This window comes from Theropithecus gelada, chromosome 15, assembly GCF_003255815.1.
Source record: "Theropithecus gelada isolate Dixy chromosome 15, Tgel_1.0, whole genome shotgun sequence".
NCBI lineage: Eukaryota > Metazoa > Chordata > Mammalia > Primates > Cercopithecidae > Theropithecus > Theropithecus gelada.
In genome coordinates this window covers 96,682,213-96,701,679 of record NC_037683.1, presented here as the reverse complement: position 1 = coordinate 96,701,679, position 19,467 = coordinate 96,682,213, and the positions used below count along the sequence as shown (strand labels likewise).

Below are 19,467 nucleotides of genomic sequence, written 5' to 3'. Positions count from 1 at the left end.
AAAAACCCCAACCTTTCTATTTAATTGATCTTAGTATCTTCCCAAAAAAAATGGATCATTAAATGGTTTCTTTCTTGGTGAGTCTGGGCCTCAGGAGTCTCCAGTCCTATCAGGGTCCCTGCCTTTTCTCCTTTGGTTTTGATCTTTTTGCCTTCTCTGAGCATTTGTAGTTAGCCTTTCCCTGTGTATGACTTTTTCAATTAAGTCTTTTAAATGCTTAGCCAGTAGAGATCTGAGGTTAAACCCAAAGCAAATGATGCTGACTTGAGAATTATTTTAAAGATGGGCCTTTGCTTTGTGGTAAATATCTCGACATCCTGCTTGACATTCCCCTCAGCACAGTATTTCTGACTTCAGCCATATGTAGGGCTAGCAAGGGAACACAAGGTAGTCTGAGGGCAAGGACAGAACATACTGTGTGCTAGGCGCTAGTCTGACTGGTTCACATCTGTTACTGGCTTAATCTTTGCAACAATTCTTAGAGGTAGGTACTCTTTTTACAGAAACACCTTCATTTTTTAGCATCAAATAGACATGGCTTCCTGTGGTTTCATGTTCCTGTGTACTGGACCCAGATCAGGGTTCAGAAAACCGTTTTCTATACCAGGTCAACTAGCAAATATTTTAGGCTTTGTAAAACGTATAGTCTTCATTGCAACTACTACTGTTGCAACATGACAGCATGCATAGACAATATGCAGATAAGTGGGCGTGACAATGTTCCAATAAAACTTTATTTATGGACACTGAAATTTGAATGTCATGTAATTGTCATGAGTCACAAAATATTATTCTTTTGATTTATTTAAACTATGTAAGAATGTAAAACCCATTTTTAGTTTGAGGGCTGTACAAAATCAGGTGGCAGGCATTCCAGATTTGGCCTGCATGTTTTAGTTTCAGGTTAAAATGGAGATATCACTATTCTCTAATCAGATCTGAGTATCAGTCACCTGAAATGAATTGCCTTATCATTGATAAGTTGCAATGTTTAGAATTTGAAAAAGTTGCAATTTAAATGAAACTTTTAGGTGGGTTGCAGTGGCTCACCCCTGTAATCTTTGCACTTTGGGAGGCTGAGGTGGGGGGATCACTTGAGCCCAAGGGTTCCAGACCAGCTTGGGCAACAGGGTGAAATCTCGTCTCTACAAAAAATACAAAACTTAGACAGATATGGTGGCATGCTCCTGTAGTCCTAGCTATAGGAGGCTGAGGTGGGAGGATCACTTGAGTCTAGGAGGTGGAGTCTGCAGTGAGCTGAGAGCGCATCATTGCACTCCAGCCTAGGCGATGGAGTGAGACCCTGTCTCAAATAAACAAATTAAATAAATAAATAAATTTAAAAATAGATTTAGCAAGTACAAGTGCCATTTTGTTACATAGATATATTGCATAGTGGTGAAGTGTGGGCTTTTCATGTAACCATCACCGGAATACTGTACGTTGTACTCATGAAGTAATTTCTCATCCTTCACTCCCTCCCACTCTCTCACCCTCTGAGTCTCCAATGTCTATTATTCCACACTCCATGTCCATGTGACACATTAGTTAGCTTCCAGTTATCAATGAGAAGATGTAGTATTTGACTTTCTGTTTCTGTGTTATTAATGGCCTCCAGTTCCATTTGCCTTGCTTTTTTAAAACATAAGAGGTGGATAGGAATCATGTCATTTTATGCCATGGCATGCAGGCGAGCAGGCAGATGGCTCTTGACCATAAGATATTGGTGATGATGTTGGCACCAGCCCTGACAAGCACTTTAGAACCAGGTCAACTTGCATTTGCATCCTGCATTTGCCCATACATGGCTAGTGAGGGCAAATGCAGGATGCAAATGCAAATTGACCATGAGCAATAACCTTGAGCAAGTTATTTTTCTCTTTGGATATCAGAACTCTCATCCACAAAATGAAGATAAAGATTCTAACTTTCTGAATGATAAGTAAAAATATGCATATGCTTGTCAATATAAAAAATGTTATGCTGCTTGGAATTGTAGAGTTTAGTACAAGATAGCTCTGCATATGTATCTGTTATCCTCCTGATCAATACCCTTTAGTTTGGGGGTCCTTTTGGACTGCATAATATTTCATCCAATGATTTCTTTATTTAAAAAGCAGAAATTGTATGTCTTTTCATCATTACAAAATGTCTAATATGTAAAAGAGCATTTGCAGAGTATATACAATATTTGTATGATTTAAAGAATAATTGAAAAAACACCCATGATCCCCTGGCATTGTTTGTGAATGAGAACATCACCAGCTGTTCTGAAGTCTTCTATGTGCCCCTCCCAGACCACCTCCCTCTCTCCTCCCATAGGTACACTCTTCTGAATTTTAGGTTGCTTATTCTCTTGTTTTGCTTTTATAAATTTACTTTATACATATGTAGCAGTGAATGATGTATTACTTCAGTTTTGCCTATTTTCACTTTCATATAAATGGACTCACACTGTATTCTCATGTCTCATTTTTTCCTTATGAACATTATATTTATGAGATTCTTCCACATTGATACATACAGCCATATGTCTTTATTTTCACTTCTGTATAATTAAGTTTTTATCATATGAACTTCCCATGTTTTATGTATCCATTCTCCTGTTGATGAACATTTGGGTTGCTTCCAGGTTTTTGCTATTGCAGACAGAGTTACTAGGGTTTATTGAATAATTCTCCTAAGGTGCATGTATAGGACTCCCTAGTGTAAGTACAAACCTAAGTTAGAACTTGCCAGAGTTTGCACTTTAACTTTTCTAGGAAATGGCGGTTTGGTTGCTCTACTTTATGTTCACACCAACAAGTAGGTGAGAGTTCCCAGGGTTTCCAGTGAGTTTTAACACACTAGTTTTGTTTTGCTCATTTTTGAAAGCCATAGAAATAGAATCATACAGTGTATATCCATTTATATATGGTATTTTAGTCTGTTTTGTCTTGCTATGACTGAATACCAGAGGCTAGGTAATTTATAAAGAAAAGAAATTTATTTTTTACAGTTCTGGAGGCTTGGAAGTTTAAGGTCTAGGGACTGCATCTGTTGAGGGCCTTCATGCTGTTGGGAACTCTCTGCAGAGTCCTGAAGTGGTGCAAGGCAGCACATGAAGCGGGCATGAGCATGGCAAACTAAATCTATTCATGAAGGCAAAGTTAAAAGCCTCACCTCTTAATACTATGACTTTGGTGATTAAGTTTCAACATGAGTTTTGGAGGGGGCAAATATTTGAACTGTAGCATTTGACTTCTTTTATTCAATGTTATTTTTGTGATATTCATTCATCTCGTAGTGTGCAGCTTTAAGTCAGCAATTTTCATGCCTGTATAGTATTCCATTGCCTATTCGTTTTACTGTTGATAGACATTTGAGTTGTTTTCTAATTTTTGCTATTACAAATAACACTACTATGAAAATTCTATGTATTTCTTGGTGCAACGTGCACTAATTTCTGTTGCATATACAACTATGAGTGGAATTGCTGTATTACAGGGTAAACATGTTCAACTTTAGTAGATAATGCTAAAGAGTTTTCCAGATTAGTTCTACCAAATTTCCACTAGAAGTATATGAGGGTTTCTTGTGCTGTACATTCTTACCAGTGCTTGCTTTTGTTAGTCTTTTTAATTGTAGCTACCAGATGGAGATGTTAGTGGTTTCTCGTGGTTTTAATTTGCATTTTCTAATAACATAGAACATAGCTAACTAGACATAGGAGTATGTACCTCCTTCACAGAGAGGAATCAGAATAATAAGTAGATATATTTCAAACAGATAGTCTAGGAGAGACTTCTGGGATTTACCAGAGAGGAGATGGGAAGCACTAGAAGTAATGAGAGGGTTCAAGGCAGCTTGCCCAGCTGGGAACTGACTAATAGTCAGGAGAGGTTCCTGGGCATGGGGAAACAGTAAGAAAGAAACCTCCAGGGATCAGCTTTTATGATCTTGGCTATGGGAGAAACTCTTGACCCATTAGGGCCTTGGGCTTGACATGTGGAACTGCCTAAGGATTGCACAGAGACATTCCTCCAGAAAGAGAACCCACATGGAATCCCACAGGCATCTGACCCTACAGTGGCCTCAGCTGGGAAACATTTTGAGAGCCTAGATGCTGGAGAGCTACAGACGTGGTTGCTGCTGCTGAGCTGCTGCAAGGAGGGTAGAGGAGAACAGGTGCTCCTACATACCCCTAGGAGGATCCCTACTGCCTTGTTGTGAGCTGCTGTTGAGACTGAGATGTGAGTGGACTGCACTCTCCACAGCTTCTTGTCCACACTGCTTGCCTGGGAGAGATCCCACCCTCTCTGTTTCCAGGCCCAAGGCACCATTTTGAGAGTTTAATGACGGACTGCCATTTGACTTTGGACTGTTCGGGTTGATGTGGTTGCAGTTGCCACCTGGCCAAGGAGGGACAGGGAAGCCAGGCTCTCCTCTCATATATAGGACAATACCTACCACCCTGCAGTGGGCTGCTGTGAGACTGAGATGTGAGTGGACCACACTCTCCACAGCTTCTTGTCCATACTTCCTGCCTGGGAAGGGCTCTGCTGTCCCTGATCATAAGTCTTAGGTGTCATGTAGAGAGTTTAACACTGGGCTGCACTCCACCGTGAGCCGAGTTCAAGTTGTCATGGCTGCAACCACTGTCCACTTGAGGAGGGACAAGGCTCTCTTTTGCATACCCAGGACAATACCCACTGCCCTGCTAGGGGCTGCTGTGAGATAAAGACTCAAGTGGACCGAAACTCAAGAGGATATAACAATTCTAGATATATATGCTCCCCAAATCAGTGCACACCCATTCAAAAAACAAATATTACTAGACCTAAAGAAAGAGACAGACAGAAATACAATAATAGTGGGAAGGTCAACACCCCACTCACAGTACTAGACAGATCATCAAGACAGAATATTAACAAAGAAACATTGAACTGAAGTTGGACTTTAGACCATGTAGACTTAGACATTTACAGAACATTCTACCCAATAGCTACAGGAAATACATTCTTTTCATCAGTACATGGAAAAATCTCCAAGATAGACTATATAGTAGTCCACAGAAAATGTCTTAACAAATTTTTAAAAAATTGAAATTGTATTAAATGTCTTCCCAGACCACAGCAAAATAAAGCTAGAAATCCGTACCAAGAGGAATGCTTGAAACTATACAAATACATGGAAATTAAACAGCATATTCCTGAATGATCACTGGATCAATAAGGAAATTGAGATAAATTTTAAAATTTTGATGAAATTAATGAAAATGAAAACACAATATAACAAAACCTGTGGAATACAGCAAAAGCATTGCTAAGAGGGAAATTTATAGCATTAAACGCCTACATCATAAAAGTAGAAAGATCACTAACCTAACATCGTACCTCAAGTAACTAGAAAAACAAGCACAAACAAAACACACACTTAGCAGAAGAAATAACAAAGATCAGAGCAGAACGAAATGGAGACAAAACATTACAAAAGATCAACCAAACAAAAAGTTGGTTCTTTTGTTTTTGAGAAAAGATAAACAAAATTGATAAACCATTATCTAGACTAACCAAGAAAAGGAGAAGATCCAACTAACACAATCAGAAGTGAAAAAGGAGACATTACAACTGATACCACAGAAACACAAAAGATCATCAGGGACTGTTATGAACAGCTGTATACTCACAAACCAGAAAAACTAGAGGAAATGAATAAATTTCAGCCTCACGAGATTGAACCAGGAAGAAATAAAACTTCTGAACTGGCCAACAATGAGTAGTGAGACTGAGTCAGTAATAAAAAAAAAAAATCTCTCAACAACTATAACAACAACAACAACCAAACAACATCCATCCAGGACCAGATGGATTCACAGCTGAATTCTAGAAAACATGCAAGGAAGAACTAATACCAATCTTCCTGAAACTGTTCCAAAAAATAGAAGATGAGAGACTTCTCCTTAACTCATTCTGCAAGGCCAGTATCACCCTGATACCCAAAACAGAGAAGGACACAACAAAAAAGAAAATTATAGATAAATATCCCTGATGAACATAAATGCAAAAATCTTCAACAAAATACGAGCAAATCAGATCCAACAACACATAAAAAGAAAATACACCATGATCAGGTGGGATTTATCCCAGGGATGCAATGATGGTTCAATATACATAAATCCATAAATGTGATACATCACATACAGAATTAAGGACAAAAACCACATGATCACCTCAATAGATGAAGAAAAAGTGTTTGATAAACTTCAGCATCTCTTCATGAGAAAATCCTCAACAACCCAGACATAGAAGGAACATATCTTAAAATAATCAAGGCAATATATGACAAACCCACAGCCAACATCATATTTAATAGGATAAAGTTCAAAGCATTCCCTCCAAGAACTGGAACAAGACAAAGATGGCCACTTTCATCACTCTTTTTCAACATAGTACTGGAAGTCCTTGCTAGAGCAATCAGGCTAGAGAAAGAAAAGACATCCAAGTTGGAAAAAAGGAAGTCAAATTATCCCTGTTTGGTGATGGTGTGGTTTCTATCTAGAAAACCCTAAAATCTCTACCAAAAGATTCCTAGATTTGATAAATGAATTTAGTAAAGTTTCAGAATACAAAATATATATGCAGAAATTGGTAGTATTATTATACACTGTATTAGTCAATTTTCATGCTGCTGATAAAGACACATCCAAGACTGGGCAATTTATAAAAGAAAGAAGTTTATTGGACTTACAGTTCTACATTGCTTGGGAGAGCTCATAATTATGGTGGAAGGCAAGGAGGAGCAAGTCACATCTTACATGGATGGCAGCAGGCAAAGAGAGAGCTTGTGCAGAGAAACTCTCGTTTTTAAAACCATCAGATCTCGTGCAACCCATTCACTATCATGAGAACAGCAAGGGAAAGACCCGCCCCCATGATTCAATCATCTCCCACTGGGTTGCTCCCACAACACATGGTCACTTGAGGTCAGGAGTTCAAGACCAGCATGACCAACATGGTGAAACCCCATCTTTACTAAAAGTACAAAAATTAGCTGGACCTGGTGGCATGTGCCTGTAATCCCACCAGCTACTCAGGAGGCTGAGGCAGGAGAATCCCTTGAACCTGGGAGGCGGAAGTTGCAGTGAGCCAAGATCATGCCACTGCACTCCAGCCTGGGTGACAGAGCAAGACTCCATCTAAATAAAAAAATAAATAAATAGTCCTGGGAAATTTGATAGTTTCATGCAGAAGAGTGAAACTGGACCCATACATCTCTCCATAAACAAAAATTAAGATGGATTAAAGACCTAAACATAAGACCTTGAACTATAAAAATCCTAGAAGAATACCTAGGAAAAACTCTTCTGGACATTGGCCAAATAATTTGTAACCAATTCCTCTAACTAAAATGTAACAAAACAAAAACAGGCACATAGGACTTAATTAAACTAAAATGCAACAAAACAAAAATGGGCAAATGGGACATAATTAAACTAAAAAGCTTCTGCACAGCAAAAGAAATAACAGAGTAAACAGACAACCTACAGAATGGGAAAAAATACTTGCAAACTATGGGTCTGACAAAGGGCTAATATCTGGAATTTACATGGAACTTAAACAGCTCAACAAGAAAAAACAACCCCCCTTAAAAAACAAGCAAAGGACATGAAAAGCCATTTTTCAAAAGAAGACATCCAAGTGGCCAAAAAATGCTCAACATCACTAAACATCAGAGAAGTGCAAATTAAAACCACAAAGAGAGACCACCTTACACCAGTCAGAAAGGCTATTATTAAAAAGTCAAAAAACAACAGATGTTTTCAAGGATGCAGAGAAAAGAAAACACTTATAACATGTTGGTAGGAATGTAAATTAAAACAATTTTTGGGGGGAACAGTGTGGAGATTTCTCAAAGAACTAAAAATAGAACTACTATTTGATCCAGCAATCTCACTATTTTCCCTTTGTGTATATGTATCTACCCAAAGGAAAAGAAATCATCATATCAAAAAGATACCAGCACTCATATGTTTATTACAGCAGTATTCACAATGGCAAATATATGGAATCAGCTAAGTGTCCATCAATGGGGAACTGGACAAGGAAAATGTGAGAGAGAGAGAGACATATATATATGTCATATATATATATATCTCACATTTATATATATATTTATATATATCTCACATTTATATATTATATATACAATATTATTCCACATTATATATCTATTCCATATAATATATAATAGTATTCCATGCTATATATAATATATATATACACGCATTATATATAATATATATAGCATGGAATATTATTGATCCATAAAAAGAATGAAATCATGTCTTTTGCAGTAACATGGATAGAACCAGAGGCTATTATTCTTAATGAAATAACTCAGAAACAGAAGAGGCAAATACTGCATGTTCTCGCTTGTAAGTAGGAACTAAACAGTGAATACACATGGGCATATAGAGGACAGTAATAGACATTGGAAACTACAAGATATGGGATGGTGGGAGGAGGTGAGGGTTGAAAAATTACGTATTGGGTACAATGTTCACTATTTGGGTAATGGTTGCACTAAAAGCCCAGCTTTTACCACTATGCAATATATGCAAATAGGAAATCACTTGTGCCTCCTAAATATATAGAAAATAGACATTAAAAATTAAAATAATTTACCTTTTCTTGATCATAAGAAGCTAAGCACATTTTCATGTAGTTATTGGCTAGTTAGATGTCCTATTTGGTAAGTGCCTATTAAGTCTTTTGCCTATTGTGTGAGGTTGGGGGCGTGGTTACTGGTTTTGAAATACATTTTGTTGCTCTTTATTGATTTACAGGAGTTTAAAAAATATTCCAGATAGGTGTCCTTCTTTGGTTCTACGTGTTGCTGACAGCTTTTCCCATACTGTAGCTTGCCTTTTTCCTCCCTGGCTGGTATCTCCTGATGAACAGAGGTCCTTGAGTTTAAGGGGTTGTCCTCAGGGGCTGTGTGGCACTGGTACCCTGCTGCCATCTGGGATTGGCTGTGATTGGAAATTAGATGCTCATCAGATTTAGGAACGACAGGTAAGTGGTCAGAAAGAGACCACCTAGGCAAGGAAAAATTATTCACTTTTCAAAGTGAACATCCAAATGATAACCTTCCACAATTATCTTGTTCCTATATTGAAGAGGGTATGCTTTAAAAACGAACTTGAATTTTATGAATAGACAACATGTAGCTTTTAAAAAGGTGGTGACAGTTCAATGAATAATGAGAATGGCTAGCTCTGTAGATCAGAGGAGTACTTACTAGTGGGTGGGAGAATGAGGGCCTTTCAAGTAAACTGGGAGGATCACCGCGGAGCAAAGCTGATTGCCCAAGGCTATGGGAGGCACAGGGCTGCTTTGGCTCTGGTCCTGGTTCACTTTGGTCTTGGTCTGGGTCATTAGGGTGAAGTTCTGCATTGAGGGCCAGAAGAGTGGGTTGTTGCTTAGTGACATGCTGGGTATTTTGACTGCTTTGTCCCTAGTTGGGAAGGTGAGATGAGTATACAAATGACTGTGTGTGTGTATATGTGTGTGTGTATGCATGAGAGAAAGAGAGCTCAATAATATGTGAATTCAATAATTTTTTTATTTTTATTTTTATTTTTTATTTTCTTTTAAGGCAGGATCTTTCTTGCTCTGCCACCCAGGCTGAAGGACAGTGGCATAATCATAGTGCCACCATATCTGGCTGATTAAAAAAATTTTTTTTAGAAGAAACCTTGCTACGTTGCCAGGCTTGTTTTGAACTTCTGGGCTCAAGTGATCCTCCCACCTTAGCCTCCCAAAGTGTTGGGATAACAGGCATGAGCCACTGCACCCAGCCTGACTTCAATAATTTTCTGTATGGTTTATTTGTTGGTGGAGAGTAAGATATTACTTCAAAAACTTAAGAGAGAGATGGAGAGAGAAATGCCATATGGATTAAGAAAACCTTCCAGAAATCTCTTTTCCCATCCCTGTCAATATAGTTGTTAATTTTCCTGAGTCCATTGTTACTTTATCAAAAGGAAAAAAATTATAATGACTATGTCTTGAAAAGAAACAAATCAAAGAAATGGCCCGAGATAGTAATTGCTGGATCGAAAGGGCCCATAAGTACTGACTGGGATGAATACATAAAGATATTCTCTATGTACATATATCATAGTGAAATTTCAGAACACTAAAATGAATAAGGAAATCTTGAAAAGCTTTAGACTTCATTTTCCTAAAGCACAAATTTGACTTAATCCCTCAGAACTACTCTGTAGATGGCTTTACAAATGATCTTTTCTAATAAAAGAGGACGGTGGCTGGGTGAGGGGGCTCATACCTGCAATCCCAGCACTCTGGGAGGCTGAGGCAGGTGGATTCCTTGAGCTCAGGACTTCAAGACCAGCCTGGCCAACATGGTGAAACCCCATCTCTACTAAAAACAAAAATTAACCAGTAGTGGTTGTGGGCGTCAGTAATCCCAGCTACTCGGGAGGCTGAGGCAGGAGAATCATTTGAACCTGGGAGGCAGAGGTTGCAGTGAGCCCAGATCATGCCACTGCACTCCAACCTGGGCAACAGAGGGAGACTCTGTCTCAAAAAAAAAAAAAAAAAAAAAAATAGAAAAAAGAAAAAGGTGGCATCTATGGCAATCTTCCCTTCCTTCACTGAGTCCTTATGGATAACAAGAAAAGCATTAGAAAAGGAATAGAAGAAAATATCATTGTTGGATCAGAAATCCTGCAATATCTCTGGAAGACAGGAAACAGAAGGGATCCAGGCCAAACACAGACATAGAATAGCAGTGGTTCTGGGTGCTTCCAGGAATACACACAACAGCCAACACAGTGAGTGGGCAACTACATTTGAAGCAAGTGGACAACTTTGACCCCTCCCTCTGGTTGCTTTGTGCTGAGTCATGGGCAGCAGCAGGCTTAAGGGGAAGGTACCCTGTGTGTGTGCCTAGAACTAGAAGCTTTGGCCCCAAATCAAGTTACTGATACATGCTGCATTAGTTGTTCTTGTGTTGCTATAAAGAACTACCTGAGACTGGGCAATTAAGAGGTTTAATTGGCTCACAGTACCACAGGCTGAACAAGAAGCATGGCTGAAGAGGCCTCAGGAAACTTACAAACATGGCGGAAGGCAAAGAGGAAGGAGGCATATCTTATGTGGCTGGAGCCTGAGGAAGAGAGAGCAGGGGGAGGTGCTTCACACTTGTAAACAACCAGATCTTGTAAGGACTCACTATCCCGAGAACAGCAAGGGAGAAATCTGCCCCCATGATCCAATCACCTCCCACCAGGCCCCTTCTCCAACATTGGGGATTACAATTCGACATGAGATTTGGGTGGGGACACAAATCCAAATCATATCACATGCTCTTCCACATGGCACATCCCACTCTTCCCTCAACCTCTGGAGGCTGATACATCAAATATGTCAAATACCTCTGGAGGCTGATACATCAAATACATCAAATATTATTAAAAAATATAATAGCAAATTCCTGCTATTCCAACAGGAATCGCCAAACACTTAAGGAAACATCAGCTCCACGAATTAGAGACTCTGAGTCAGCATACAAAATGACCTTCACCAAGAAAGCAGCATTAATGCAGCCAACAAGATTGGACCTTAATAGAAATGAGTGGTACCCTCAGAGGGATAAGAGGAATTCATGATCATGAGCTGAGAACAGACTGCTGTTTCAAGATGCACATAGATATTACATTGGAAATGAAGCAGCAGAATGTGCACAGAATGTGCACAGCTGAAGAATAAATTAGCAGGCTGGATGTTTGAATTAAGAAATAATTCAGGGAGGGGGGAGGGGGGAGGGATTGCATTGGGAGTTATACCTGATGTAAATGACGAGTTGATGGGTGCAGCAGACCAACATGGCACAAGTATACATATGTAACAAACCTGCACGTTATGCACATGTACCCTACAACTTAAAGTATAATAATAATAAATAAATTTAAAAAAAAAAAAAAGAAATAATTCAGGGCCAGGCGCGGTGGCTCAAGCCTGTAATCCCAGCACTTTGGGAGGCCGAGACGGGCGGATCACGAGGTCAGGAGATCGAGACCATCCTGGCTAATATGGTGAAACCCCGTCTCTACTAAAAAATACAAATAACTAGCTGGGCGAGGTGGCGGGCACCTGTAGTCCCAGCTACTCAGGAGGCTGAGGCAGGAGAATGGTGTAAACCCGGGAGGCGGAGCTTGCAGTGAGCTGAGATCCGGCCACTGCACTCCAGCCTGGGCGACAGAGCGAGACTCCGTATCAAAAAAAAAAGAAATAATTCAGAGCATACTACCAAAAGACAGATATATAAAGAATTAAACAAAGATTAAAAGACATGGAAGATAGACCTAGGAGTTTCAAGACCCTTTTATTAGGGCCTCTTAAAGGAGATAAGAGAGACAGTGGTAGTGAGAGAGAGTGGTGGAGGAAGTGGGGAAGGGAAGAAAAGAATGAAATAGTCAAAGAAAGAAATGCATTGTTGGCTTAAAAGGATCTACGCTGTGCTGCTCATGATGAATAAATAAAGATGCTCCCTAGACATACCACAGTGACTTCAGACATCAGTGTAACTCCAGTGCACTAAAGGTAAAGAGATTGTGAAGGGCTCTAGGAAGAAAGTAGATGGGATACTGTTTTGATTTAGAGGCATGATGACTCTTTGCTATCTTGAGGGGGTGGAGTGGGGGAATCCATCTCTGGGAAGGGAATTAAGTGGAGATAGATTTAATACTGTAATATAATTTTACATTTTGAAAATAAAATGAATTCCTGTTGTTTTCTTTAGCAAATGCTGCTTGGTTGCTAGAATGACATAATTATCCTTGGGGAGTGATTGAGATTCTCTAAAATACTTGTGGGATATTAATATTAGTCAAAGTGGGGTCTTTGAAATGTTGCGTAATCTTTGTTTAGATGCTGGCCCTGAAAGGGCTTCACGGTCATCTATATTTGTAGGCCTTTTCTCCCTGAGGCCAAGACCTTGTTTACTACTTTGCAGGACAGTGCTAGGACTAGTGGTTGAGATTTCCTTTGAAATCCAGAGCTCTCTGTGGGATGGTTGACAATTCTTTTGGCCCTGATGGCTCTGTTTAGGCTTGTTGATGGGGTAACAGGATTGTGCATTTTGTTTTCCCTGAGCAAGAAGGCATGCCATTTACCCTGGATAATGTTTTTAATTATCAGAAAGAACAGATGATGAGTTTTGTTTCATATTAAGATTGAATTTGCAAGGGCCTACTTATTGGTAACTTGATAACTTGATTAACTGTACGGGTCACTGGAGTGCTCAGAGTGTGTATGGGTTTGTTATGGAACAATTAGCTAGAGAACACAAGCTCGGCTTCCTTAGCAAAGGACTCCTTGTGGTGAGAAATAATGATCAGTCTTACTGATTCCTATTTATGTAAGGGTTTTTCTCCTTATTTAGCTTAGACCGCCATACTTTACTGAATGAAGGGATTCTATGTTTCTAATCTTTTCCATTTTAACTTCCTTAACTTTTCTTGTGTGATTTTAGGGGGCAGAGCCCACCAGTTGCTGAATTTAACTTGCTCCTGAAAGCTCACACTTTGGAAACCTACGGGGTGGATCCTCACCCTTGCAAGGTAACTGCCCCTCAGAGCAGGTCACCATATAATGGTTGTTTTGCAAAATAAAAGAGAGAGTTTATCTGTGCACAGGCCTGGCAGAGCCTTGTTAAATCTTTCCCACAGCCTGGCCCACGGTCCCTCATTGGAAGGGACAACAGTGGGCTGCTGTTACCTGTTTTGGCAGCTGATTTTCTCCGCCGGAGTCTTCCAATTGTTCATTGATTGCTATGTGGTAGCCACATTTTCCTAAATTAACATCCATGGATTCACTCATCAAATAGATGGTTTGGCCCCTGAGGAGTTACAGGCTCCTGACACATTTACTTTCAAGGCCATTGCCAGCAAGAATGCAGTCTTTAAAAATGGGAAAGTGGAAGGAAAAAAAAGAAAGATTTCAAGTTGCATTTTGGCATTAGGAACACTCGTTTTTATTTTTTCCTTTACTCATATTTGATAGTGTTTCTCTCAAGGATGAAACACAGACTACTTACATCAGAATCTCCTGGGCCTCCCCCCAGCGCAACTAAATCAGAATTCTGGGGGTACAACTGGGGAATCTGCCTTTTTAATCAAGTTCCCAAGGAGATACTTATGGATAAATTTTCCATAAATGTTTCACTGAAGCAATGTTCTTTCCATATATTAGACTATGCATCAGCCAGACAGTAGTCCTAATCCTAAACTAAGCATTTTATCAGTTAGGCTCTTAAAGATAAGTTCTGGAGTTTTAGTGGCATATTTCTTTACCCGGATTGGACTGCCTGATATTTGGTAAAGCATTAGTCCTATAGGTCTCAGCTTGGGCTGCTCATTAGAAGCACCTGGAGAGCTTCATGAGCACCTGCTGGCCGGAACAGATCCCACACCAATTATATCAGGATCTGCCAGGGGTGGAGACCAGGCTTTCCAGGTGTTTCCAATGTGTAGCCAAGGCGGAGAGTCGGGGTTACTTGTCCATACTGGCATTTACATCCTCTTGTTCTGCCTACACAAATGTGTTGGAATATTTACCAGCAGCTCTTTCCTAGAATGGTATTAATCAGTTTATTCATTTTAGTGAATTGACTTTTACGCAGAAATTTGAACTCTATTTTATTTATTTCTTGGAGACTGACTTGATCTTTGTGTTGTTATTCCTTTGCCTTCACTTATCTACGAGATGCTTAGTTTTCCTGGTCTAGGCTGGAAGCACAGTAAGCTTTTCTGGAGATACTTTTATACTGAAATTTCCAGAAAATTCGATTCTCAGGGCTTTGGTTTCATCACGTTAGAGTGCGAATGGCAACCAGGAACAGTTTGCTCACATGACAAAGCAGACCTGGAACACAGGCAGCCCCAGAAGACACTTGGAAGTAGACATAGTGATTTGGGACTAACTTATATTTTTCCAGGAGGTTCCTAGAGGGCAGAAGGTCCACTCCTCAAAGGGAAAAGCTACATATTGCTGGACTTCACCCAGACTTTGAACGGCTTGCTCTTAGAAGTTCCATCTCAGAAACTCAGTTTATCGCTATAATCATTGCAATTAGTCTCAACCTAGGGTGAGGAGGAATGAGTATATTGGTTATCATTTATTTTATTTTCCTCAGTCTAAACAGATTTTTCTATCTTTTTCCCAGGATTCAACAGGCACAACAACATTTTTAGGATTCACAGCTGCAGGCTTTGTGGTATTCCAGGGAAATAAGAGAATCCATTTGATAAAATGGTGAGTGCCTCTTTGGAAAACTGACTTTCCGTTTTTCTTAATCTTGATTCCTCTGTCCCCTCCTTGGCTTCTTGGGCAAGCATCGGGTAGAATGCCTGGTATTCATTTCCTTGCCTTGGAGCTTCATCATAAAGCGATGTAACATCTAGGTTGCCTTTGGTGGGGACTTGGAAATGCCAAGCTGAGGAGTCAACTTAGGAGGCATGGGCTCAGGGGCTCTGCCTTCGAAGAGAAGAGAAGGTATCCAGTATTTCCTCACCAGTAGCTTCTACTGCTGTGGCTAAGGGGGGCACACGGATGGGTCAGGGCAGGGTAAAGGTTTGAGTTCCCATGAACAACTCAGGATCCACTCTCCCCAACTCACTTCTTTCCACTCTCCTCCTCTGTTGAATCCTGGGTGCAAACTTACCCTTTGTGATCCAGTGTATCCATGAAGATGCTTTTGGCAAAAGGTAGCAGGAATGTCTACTCATGATGGCTTACAAATAGGAGGACTAATCATCCCACAAAGCAAACGTGGAGCAGTTCCACGGTCTGTTAACTTAAATGCCGGAAAGGATTTAGGTCTCTCTTTTTTTTTTTTCCTCTGCCATCCTTGGGCAGGCGCATTGGTCCTGAGGCTTCCGCTCCTGAGATGGGCATGCGTGCAACTGGCCTGCACATCTCCCCACGGCAACGCCCAGAGCCTGGAGGAGAGCAGCCACTTCCATGTGTCTCCTTTTCAAACAAGGAGAATTTTTCAGAAGCCCTGTAGGAGACCTCCTGTATATCTAATGGGACAGAATTGGGTCACATGTTTCTATTTAAACCAGTCTTTGCTGAAAAGAATGGGAACTCCAATATATAAGAACACAGTTCTTCTGTAAACAGGGAAAACAGGAATGAACATTTTGCAGCGCAGTGGATTTGCTTCTTGGAAATGGATGCAGAGGGAGGAGAAAGTCAGATACTGTGAATCCACGTCATTTCATGAACTGAATCTGAAATCAGCACGTTCTTCCCACCTTGCTAAGTGGGCGGGGCAATTAATATTGTTCTGGTCATTAATGTTAACGAACACTAGAACTTCTTGGAAGAAAGATGCAGCCTGACTGTAAATAATAGAATAAATAATTCTGAGCTGTGTGCGGATCCTCTCTCGGAAAGAGAATTGCCGTATAATTTACTCAGGGCTTTTCGCTGCCCATTAGACCTTCACCAATGATAAGATTATATCTTGTTTCACTGCAGTCTGCCTGGCATTTTTGAGTCAGTCAGATTCCTATGGGAAACCCAGGTACCTTGGTTAGCTGCCACTTTTTTTCTTCTTACCCAGAGATTTTCTTTTCTTAGGCCAGATGTCTGCAAATTGAAGTTTGAAGGGAAGACATTTTATGTGATCGGCACCCAGAAGGAGGTCAGATGCTGCTTTTTTTAACTGTCTGTTATTGTGTGTGCATGAGAGAGATTCAGGAATAAAATATGCCATTAGTATTGTAGTCAACAAAGACCATGACTTTGAAGTGTTTGATGATAATGAAAGCTTATGCTGAAAATATTTTAGAGGCAAACAAATGAGTACTGGGCTTGTACATTGAGCAGTAAAGTCAGTGAGCAATGCTGATTGTACACCCCTGTGTACAAAACAGACTGGGATAGACTTTGGAAATAAAAGATGGACCCTCTCCCTACCTCTTCTTGCCAAGATACAGACATATGAAACAAATAAAGAATAGTTACAAAGCTAAATATCAACAACCAGTGCTCATTAGAGTGTTATAAACAGAGCCTATTCATTCAGAGAGTCTTAAAACAAGGGAGTTACTAGATACAGGTTGTGGGTTCACCAGGGAATGCATTTGTGGGGAGACCATTAACAAAATATTAAGCCTCAGAGCTAGCTCTAGAAATTTGCAAGTTTTCTTGTCATTAGTTATCAACCCAAGTACTAGTTAGGCAAATACGTTTTTAGGCTAATTCCAGTGTGACAGAGAGGTATATGATGCCCGGAGTGTTGAGAAGCACTGTGAGGCTGATTCTGATCAGAAACAGGTCCTAAATACATTAGTGATACCTGCAAAGGGTGAGGGAGGAGTAAATACCATGTTAACGACACTGTAAAGAACACAGCAGTATGTTAAGTTACTTCAAGTCTGTGTGATAGGAGACAGGATACAAAGAGGTAAACACCTGAAAAAAAAAAAAAAAAAAAAAACCCATGGAAAGTGTAAGTGGTGTTTTACATGCCTTTTCTTGTTTTGTTATTTTTTAATTAGAAAAAAGCCATGTTGGCGTTCCATACTTCAACACCAGCTGCCTGCAAACATCTTTGGAAGTGTGGAGTGGAAAACCAGGCCTTTTATAAGTAAGTGGCTTTTATTCACTTAATTACAGCTTTTAAAAGCACCCATGGAATTCTTTATATTTTGCAAATGGCTGCATATTTATTTCTTTTAATACAGTTTTAAAAATTATATTTAAGTAAATTAAAATTTCGTGCATTGTTCAGGGTGACTCCCAGTGATTGTCGGCTTGTTGGCCTGACCAAGTCCTGAGCTCTGTGTTGGATGTTTGCTATGGAATGGCTGTGGACCACTGTGTGTGTGCGTGTGTGTGTGTGTGTGTGTGGGCATTTCAAATAGCTGTTTCCACAAAATGTGTCACAGGATCAATTTTTGGTTGCCCTCCTTCCCCCACCCCCACAAAGCAGACCTTGAGATAGAGTTTGGTGCAAGTAGCTTATTTGGGATGTAATCAATGGACATACCAGTAGGGGAGTGGCGGGAGGTGGGTGAGATGGGGAAGCAACATAAGATGCATTATTGAGCAGGTCACTACCGTGGACAATGACTCAGATCTTCTTAGGAACTCTAGGACATGGTGTAATATGCCTCACAGTTCTCCTGCTGATGGGTAAAGAGGTGGGGCTGTTATATCTACAAATTCCCCATTTATTTTGGTTGAAGGCTGCTTTGGGGGCCAGAATTAATACTCTCTGATATTTCTGGCTTACTCTGAGTATGGGTTGGACGTGCTTTCACAACCAGAAACAGAGACCTCTGGCAGAGAGTCACCTGTGTTCATAGTAAGAAGGCTTCAGTGTATTGAAAACAGAGCCGAAGGTTTATGGGTGGAATGCTGTCAGAGCCTAGGATCATAGAAAGTAGGTGCTGGACAAGACTTCAGAAACCATCTGTAAAGCTCTTGGGTTTCAAAATAAGTTGAAACTGAGGTCTGTCCATGGAGTTACACCTTCTCCTCTGAGAGACACTTGCTGACTGGAAAGGCAGTGGTAGTGGATGCAACTAAGAACCTAGTCCAGCCCTGCTCAGGCCATCAGCACTGTACAGCCCTGGACCTCATCCAGGGGTCTCCCTGGATGACTGGGAGACTTTGATCAGTCTCCCTGCCCCTTACAGTGAGATTCTGTCTTACTGATTAGAGTCATCTCCCTGAAAATGCTATCTCTGGGCTTTGGCTGATGAGAACCATCGGGAGAATGATGGCTTGGATAATGATTTTGAAACAAGTTTCAGCCGCAGAATACTTTTCCTTAATCTGAAGTGTAGGAAAAGCCCAGCATGTAAAGGAGATGAAAAGAGAAGTTGCAGTGGTCGATGGGGCCTTGGTTGGGATTGGAGATTGCAGACTCTTTGTCCATTGTTCATTGCTCTTCAGGAGCTGGGGTGACCAGTTGTCCAGGTTACCTATGCCTTTCCTAGGTTTAGCACTGACATCCCCATATCCCAGGAAACCCATCAGCCCTGGGAAAACCCAGGAGCATAATTTGAACACCACTGGGTGAGATGATACACAAAATGCTGTACTAGGAATGACTGGACAAGGTGATGTGTACCAGTGGACCTTCCTGTGACCACCACCACCTCAAGGTCTTTGTGTGCCTCCTGCATGTTTGGGGACTGATAAGGAAGGAGATCATTTGGCCTTTGGAAAATCTGCATGTCTAGAAGCTTTCACCCACATGAGAGTTCAGAGAGGGAAACACAGAGGGTTTGACATTCTCAGTCTTTAGTTGGAGCCTTAGTGTTTTTTTATTTTGTTTTTAAAAAAATATTTTTAAAATGGAAATCTAATTTACATGCCATAAAATTTACCCTTTTAAAGTATACAGTTTTGTGGTTTTTAGTGTAATTCGCAAAGTGAT

General features: G+C 40.3%; 1 protein-coding gene across 4 annotated transcripts in view; it reads left to right on the top strand.

The window, feature by feature from the left end:
* Positions 1-19,467, top strand: part of FRMD3 (FERM domain containing 3) — a 293,594-nt gene that overhangs the window by 219,258 nt on the left and 54,869 nt on the right. For all 4 annotated transcript variants that reach the window (XM_025359403.1, XM_025359405.1, XM_025359402.1 and 1 more), the window contains 4 exons: positions 13,543-13,630; positions 15,235-15,323; positions 16,656-16,719; positions 17,579-17,667. In XM_025359403.1, coding sequence (XP_025215188.1) covers positions 13,543-13,630; positions 15,235-15,323; positions 16,656-16,719; positions 17,579-17,667 — 330 coding nt within the window. The remainder of the gene's footprint in view (positions 1-13,542; positions 13,631-15,234; positions 15,324-16,655; positions 16,720-17,578; positions 17,668-19,467) is intronic.